The sequence below is a fragment of the Aythya fuligula genome, chromosome 13 (genome assembly GCF_009819795.1).
Source record: "Aythya fuligula isolate bAytFul2 chromosome 13, bAytFul2.pri, whole genome shotgun sequence".
Taxonomy (NCBI): Eukaryota; Metazoa; Chordata; class Aves; order Anseriformes; family Anatidae; genus Aythya; species Aythya fuligula.
In genome coordinates, this window is record NC_045571.1 from 21,058,874 (window position 1) to 21,066,497 (window position 7,624).

The 7,624-nt window shown below is 42.9% G+C and overlaps 1 protein-coding gene across 1 annotated transcript; it reads right to left on the minus strand.

Moving 5' to 3' along the window:
* Positions 1–744: 744 nt before the first annotated feature.
* Positions 745–6,584, minus strand: LOC116494506 (adrenodoxin-like). The gene is made up of 4 exons (XM_032196423.1): positions 6,378–6,584; positions 1,804–1,928; positions 1,125–1,254; positions 745–876 (listed from the first exon to the last, which is right to left on the minus strand). The coding sequence occupies exons 1-4, from the start codon at positions 6,554–6,556 to the stop codon at positions 756–758; spliced, it is 555 nt and encodes a 184-aa protein (XP_032052314.1). The 5' UTR covers positions 6,557–6,584; the 3' UTR covers positions 745–755.
* Between the last annotated feature and the right edge of the window lie 1,040 nt (positions 6,585–7,624).

Here is a 7,624-nt window from a genome sequence, read left to right on the forward strand (position 1 = left end):
AGGAAAAAAAAGTCACAGATTATTCCACATAAATTACCTTCAAACTGATTGGACTGTAACCAGGCTGATGTTACCAGGAAAGTACAGGTCTAAAAGCCTGAGTAGTAGAATTTTGACATACACAGTAATACAAAAATTTATTATTTGGAAAAATTATTGGATCATGGCACATAATTCAGTGACATGTAACATCTCAAATTTATAGAAAGTGGTTCATTCTTACAGGAAACAAATATTTATCAGTATGTCCCTGTGATCCAGACTCAGTTCAAGCGAAACAGCACACTGTCTTGCATTGGGAACAACTATTTCTTCTCAAGCTTCCCAAACTGGGAAAAATCTGCTCCAGTTAAATAGCCAAGCCTTACAAAATTTCCAGTAGTTATTTAGAGAATAGCAGGTTTCCCTAAATGGAAAAGGGGAGAGTGATTCACACACAGCACAGATGTTTACTGTCACCCACCCAAGGAAACGTAAAGCCATATATTTTCATCCAGTTGCTTCAGCAGAGCACAAAAGCAAACACTTAAAACACATACTTAATATCCTAGTATCTTTATTTAAAGAAAAGCTTTATTTAAAGAAGAGCTTTCAATCAACCTTTATTTAAAGAAGAGATTTGCTGAACAGTCGTACATACTAAGTCAGACTTCCATTGTCTACTGCAAGCCAGCCCCAAAGAGCACCAGTGTTAACCAAAAGCAAAGTGCCCTGCCACACCTAAAGGAAGTGGGTTGGGCAGGAGTCATTTCCAGTTACTGTTTGCTTTGCTTTCCGACCTCCAGCTGCCTCCTGATGTCTGATACCTCCATGGGGACCTGCACTGTCAGACCATCCATCGACTTCTTAATGCGCACCTGGCAACCAAGGCGAGATCTGAGAAGAAAAAGATTAAGTGAGGTTCATCAGTTCCCACAGTAAGGGAAGAAATTCCTAACCCACGTCGGAATGTCTGGTCCAGGCTTGCTTTTCATGAAAGTTCCTGTTAAAGATAAAAGACACAAGAGAAAGCAGCTCTACAGGCATAATTGCAATACAGGATATAATCCTGTCTCCTTGGAAATAGGTGCTGAGATTCTGTCTGAGAGGTTTGAGTATCTACTGCAATCAGTAGGGATGCTTACGTCTCAGTGAGTCCATATGCCAAGTCCAGCATGTCCATCTCTTCATCTGAGATGGCATCCAGCTTTTGAAAGGTATCCTTCTCAAAGATGAGGTGACAGGTGGAGCAGGCTAATGTCCCTTCACATGCACCTGGTGCAGAAGTGGGGGGAATAACAGCAAATCAGAAAAAAAAGATGGTAAAGGGTGATCATCTTTGGAAACACTGGGAGGAAGTGTCCTTTAACAGATCTAGAGCATGTCAAAATAGATGCCGGAAAACAAAATAGATGTAGGCAGACTTCAGCCTGCCTCTGCTTTGAGAGGATCGCATCAGTTTTCAAATTCATACTTCAATTCCAACCAACCACAGTACCACTGAAATCCCAGCAGCCAGAGGGTTGAAGTCACACTGCCACGTCAGTGCAGTAAGCCAGCCCAAGCAAGCAGCTGTTGGGGAAGAGAAGCTTGCCAGTGGGTGGATACAAATCAGGGCTCCAAGCTTAAGTAATTTGAGTAAGCTGACTGAAAAGCAAAAGTGCTGATGACCAAATTAGCAAAGGAAGCATATGCATCCTCCCTGTGCTCCATGCTCTCACCAGAGCACAGTAGCATGTGTACAGTTGTACTATTCCCAGGTATTCACTGGTCAAAGCACAAACACAGAACTCTTAAGAGTACATACCCTTCTGCAACACCTACCAAATCCATCAATGGCCAAGTTTTGATTGACTACCACTTCTAGCAAACTCTCCCCTTCTTTGGCTGTGGTTGTAAGTCGCTCTCCATCCCGATTTATAAAATGCACTGTCACCTGGTCTGCAGAGCTGTAATAAAAATATGCAAAAGAAAAAAAACATCAGAGGAACCTACTTTCTTCTGCACATCCACTGCCAAGGTCTTTTGTGTGAACACTAGAGCCACAGCATTCAGAGATAAATGTGTATACAAATAATGTTTCCAGAAGGATTACGCTACATGTGCTAAAAAACTTTAAGGTTGTTGGTTCTCAGTGGAAATAGACAAACTTGAACAGTTCAAAAATGAGCTGACCAGAATATTTTCCATTTTACCAAACTTCCCTCAAAATACATGTTGGCTGTGAGTCAACAAGTGCAGATGTTCTGCACTGACTCTGCCTTGGTCTGGCTGGCAGAGGAAGCGTTTGTAGACAAGGAAAGCATTTGCAGCTCCTGGAGCCTGGGATGTAATCCTGGTTGGAGTAATAAAGCCTTTAGGATCAGTTACTAATAATGAAATAAGGGATGCTGTCATTCACATGGTGCTTCCCAAGGGGATTACTTGCTGACTACTCCTTTTCTGCTCTTTGTTCTTTCATGAAGCATCCACTCTTTCCCTGAACTCGGTCTCAGGGAGACTTCTTGTGATGAGACATGCTTAGCCCCAGTTTACAGAGCAACCATGTTGAATAACCTTCTCTGAGCTAACACAATCCTTGTTCGTGAGAAACCACTAGTTGTATTGACAGCCTGCAGAATTCAATCTGGTAGTGTGTTAAGGACAAGGTCACCAGCATTGCTCAGTGCTGACTTGCAGAAACTGTGTCTACAAACAAGAAGGAAACAGCGTCCACCTCACCTCCTCCAGACCAGGCCCTCCCTACCAGTGTGGAGGCTGCCACCCTGAAAAGCAGTGTCAGGGATTTCTCAACAAGACCGTGTATTCTGAGACTGTTTTATTTGTCATGAAAAGCACCAAGCAACAGCAATCTTTCTTAGTGCCTGTACCCAAATGGTCATGTAGGAGCAGGAGGTCCCAGTTATCCCAAACCCTACCTCCTGTGCTGACACTGGGCAGCACCCCAGAAGCAGTGGGTATTTTGTTCAGTATCTCAGTGTGGCACTGCCAAAGTGCCCATCATCTCAAAGTCCAGGACACTGTCCAGTGGCAGAAGATGGGCCACATTCTTTCATGAGGCCAGCGATGCAGACCTGTCTCCCAAATCTCTGGAAAGAGCCATAGCTCTCCCCCACAACTCTGGTATGCTTCTGAGGACTGGAAGTGTCAGTGTTGCCCCCATGGCCTTTCTGCTGTCATTTCTGACATCAGAAGAAAGAACTATGGCCTTGAAGTGAGAACAGGCCAAGTTTACAATCCCCTGATGTCCTACTTAGATGAGGATGAATGAAGCAACATCCACCTTTTTCCAATAAAGGTGTTGCTTGGAACACTCAGTAAAGCTTGGTAAAAATTACTTTTCTGGAAGCCCTGGGGCTACTGAAACATGGAGAAAGTGTGGCTCAGAGCTCTGAGAATTTCAAATATTATGGCCTGATTTCTAGCAATTTGCTGTACACAATGAATACAAGCTGTCACTGCCAAAAAAAAAGACACGTTACAGCAAATCCTCTGGCCAAGGAAGCATGACAGCACCTGCACTCCTTGTGCTGAGCATCCTCATGAAAGTCACAGAGATTAGGAGGAAGAATTGGTTGAATGGGTTCTGTGTCTGAGATAGCAACAGCAGCAGCAACTGGAAGGACTTAACCTGTCTGCTCATCCCTCTCTGCTCTGAGGCAGATGAAAATGAAATGTGCAAAGATCTCTGCTCATGTAAATTAAGAAAGAGCAAAGGGAATTGCTCAGACTTGATTCTTATATATTTCTGTACTTAAAGGAAATCAGCACAGTTGGAGTACAGGGGATGTGTCCTGTTCAGCTGAATACAGGAAAGAAATTCTGTAAAAATGTAATGGAGAAAAGAGAAGAAATTTTTTTTTTTTTTCAAGTTTGCAGGTCAGTTTATCCCCCTTCCCATAAATCACAGTCACCATATAGGTCTAATCCCCTTTACCTGCTAACAAGTCGTTGCAGGATATCTCTGAGTGACTCAAGATGCCGTCACTTAAATTGCTGACATACAGATTGTATCAGCAAGCCTACAGGAGTAGAAAATTTCAAATAATTCTCACTTTGGAAAGGTGGTCCTATTTCACTGAAATTTAGAAGTGGAGAAAAGAGATTAATATTCTTGCATTCTCTGATCTTTTTTCAGCTGTGGCTTGATTCAGTTAAAAAGAACGGAACACAGGGGCCACTGTACCTTCATGTGAGGAGATCAGCTTCCTGTTTTTCAGAAAGCTTAGTCAGAAAACAATGCCTGGGTCATTGGTCTGTGACAGGGTCCCCTGGTTATGAAAACAGCTGTGAAGTTAGCACTAAGGCCGTGCTGCAGCGGGAAGTTTCCCATACACAGAAAGAAAAGATCATCGTGTTGCAGTCACGTGACCAAGCAGGACCCCCTATTTGACAAAGCAAACAGTCAAAGAACTTCTCCAAGACATTTCAGTCTCCTTCATAACAAGACCCACAAATATTTCTCTGTAAATAAGCAATAAATAAGTCTAGTTCTCAATTGTCAAAACAAAGCAAAAACACCCTTCCTCTATTTTGATGAAGTGGACCCATTTGTTTTTATTTATCTATTTACTTTTAAATCACAAATATCCACGTTTCCCTTCAATGTTTGTTTTACAGCTATGGGTGAAATAATTTGTTACACAATAGGTATGGTAAAATCATAGGACTTCACTTACTGCTACAACTCGACATATTTATCACAAGGATTATAGAAGGCAGCCACCTGCAAGAACAGACTTCTGGATTCAACAGTCCCCAAAACTGCACAGATACTTATGCATAGAAAAATCAATTCATATTATCTTGAAGGCAACCTGAATCTTGAGCCAACATCCATGCCAGAAGGATCCCTGCACTTGGGATCCCGCAAATGCTAGGGGAATTCATTCCCTGCAGTTGCAGGGTTTTAGTTGTTGCCACCAGTTAAATGAGCCATGAGAGAGCAGAGTTGCAGCCTGAGAAAGCACACAGGGTATTCACTTAGATACAAGAAAGTACAGATGCTATTGTCATTGATCCCCTGCATAACTTTGGACAAGCCTGGGTGTAACAATTTACCATTTTAGAGAACAACGTAGGGATGATGACAAACACTTATAGACCATTACATAGAAAGCACCTGTAAGCATCTTCTGCTGGCTGTAGGGGAAACTTAAGTTGCTTGTGTTTTTAATATAGATGCCTTTGTTGGGGGCATAAACCCAACCTGATTAGTCCCTATTTTTACTGTTCAGTTATCTCCTGTAGATCCACTCGTACTGGCCTAGTCATCTTCATATTCCCCTGAACTAGTCCCAGTCTCAAGTCTCCTCTGGTGGACTCCTGCTTTGGGCACCCAAGGTTTCAGGAGAAACAGGAAAGAAAACATATCTTTTGTTTTCTATTTAGCATTTGATTTTGTTTGAAGTTGGTTTCAAAAATACCAATAAAAGAAATCACGAAGAAAAAAAATCCTTTCACATTTTGTTAATAATTTTGAACCAAGATTTTGAAAACAACTCAGAACTGATGAGATCGACTTTTGTTTTGTTTAGGCTGAACTATTTTACAATGGCATTACTGTCAGGCACATTCAGGGCTTTGGAAAGATGTTATCCAGACATAAGCTCAGCCCTGCAAATTCAGCACATGCCAACTGATTACTCCCCTTTAAAAATCTTAAACTTTCTGTGACAAAGAGAGCTAGTGGAGGGGTTCAAAGATGGTGTTTCTTCCTTGACAGTGTTTTTCCCTAAAAGATTATCTCCATATAGGGCATATACTGCCAGCAATAACTTCATATGCAACAAAGAAATTAGAAAGAAAACCCATTGATAATGAGACTTCATAAATCCCATTAAGTAGGATTATCAGCATAATTTTTCAGGAAGAACACGCCAGGAAGACATGAGAGCTTATAGTGGGGATTCCAATGACCTAGAGAGGGTGTTTTGCTCCCTGGGACTGCAGAAAACATTAGCTCCCCACTCCACCTTTCCAGCAGCAGGTACATGAAACCTGAAAGAATCTGCAATTCCCAGAGTAACCCAGCAGTCATCCCAATTTCTGCCCAGCTGACTGACCTGCTATGCCCACCATTCCCATTCCTCAAAGGCTCATGACTGGACCCCAGCAGTCCATGGACTCATATGTCACATTGTCATCTCTGTGCCACTAGTGGTAGCCTCTGTGGCTCCAGAGGCAGGGGAGCTACACCTCTCACATCAGCTCCCTGTACCATCTTCATCTCATCAGCATCTGCTTAGACTACACTTCCTCATTCACCACCCCTTTACAGGTCATGTTTTGTATCAGCCTCTCCTCTCCCTTCTGTGGGGTGAGGTAGAGGTCAGTGCATTTCTCTCTTGAAATGGCCCTTCCCAACACAGTGATGTATGGTTCATCCTTTTACTTACCTTGACTCTCTGGGGGCACCCTGGAGATTGCACGTTGAGCTGAAACCCCTTCTTGACACCTGCTTTGCTGGCATACAATTCTGTTCTGTCATCCCACAGAGAAAAACAAAGCGAGTTTTGCTCACATTCAGTCCACTGCACAGGGGTCGCATGAACCCCAAGATGCCTTGAGCTATCATGCTACTTGGGTGTTGCTTCGTGTCTCCTGGGCTGTCTTTTGTTGCAAGGCCAGCTAGATTAAGAGTTATAAATATGGCTGGGAAGGGGAAGAAAAAAAAAGGCAACACATGAGGACAGCCTCCCTGGGGGTGGAGGAAGGGAGGGAGGAAAATGAGGGATGGATAGTGGGATTACACTTTGATCTTGCTGCAGTCCAGCCCAGTTGTGGATGTTTCGTGGCACAGGTATTGAGAAAAGTATGGTAATGAGTATTGTCACCCCATACCCACCCCCAAGCCAGACTCATCTTGTTTTGCCTTACAGACTTCCCTTTTAGGAACTAAACCTAAATGCAAGTTTAGGCATCAATATTCAATGCAATGTCTAATGACAGAAGGGGTTGCAAGCTGAGGGTTGGTAGAACAGACTAACAGGAACACTGAATGCCTGGATGATGCCACCTTGTGAAGGCAGGTTGGGGTACCAGTTCTTACAGCAACAGAGTGAGAGTTAGGCTTACGGAGTCTGCTCCTGACACAGATAACATCTGGCCACATAATTGCCTTCCCCAATACTGCAGGCTCAGTAAATATGTCCCAGTAATACTGCCTTCCCCAATACTGCAGGAGATGTAATATGTGATTATTCACCTACTTTGCAGGACAGTCATGAGAAGCAACCACTGTTTATTCATTCATTAAATCCTGTTGAAAAGTGACAAAGACACAGATAAGTATCACTCATTTCAAGCTGATATTTCATGCAAGTGAGACTTCCTTAGAAGAAAATGCTTTATTTTCTATTTTTACTATTTACATTAGCCTACGCCCTCTGCCCCAGGCTAATTAAAATTTCCCCTGAGGACCAAAATGCTACAGTAGAGACATGTTCACTTCCTGTTTTTTGTGGAGTTTGAGAACAACTCTCATCTCAGGACCCTTAATTGCCCCTAATACCAAACTAACAGCTCATATTTTGGTAGAATGCTTACACAGACGTCCTGCCCAGTCTTGTCTTTACTTTTCAGGCACCATGAAGAGATGCAGCAGGCAGCTCAGTTATCCAAACAAACAAACCACAGAGCATCT

Coding starts and splice junctions, on each gene's coding strand:
- LOC116494506 (XM_032196423.1), bottom strand. CDS start 6,556: ATGATAGCTCAAGGCATCTTGGGGTTCATGCGACCCCTGTGCAGTGGA. Junction 1,929..6,377: donor GGTGCCCCCAGAGAGTCAAG/GTAAGTAAAAGG, acceptor TTTTTATTACAG/CTCTGCAGACCAGGTGACAG. Junction 1,255..1,803: donor CTTGGCCATTGATGGATTTG/GTAGGTGTTGCA, acceptor CTTCTGCACCAG/GTGCATGTGAAGGGACATTA.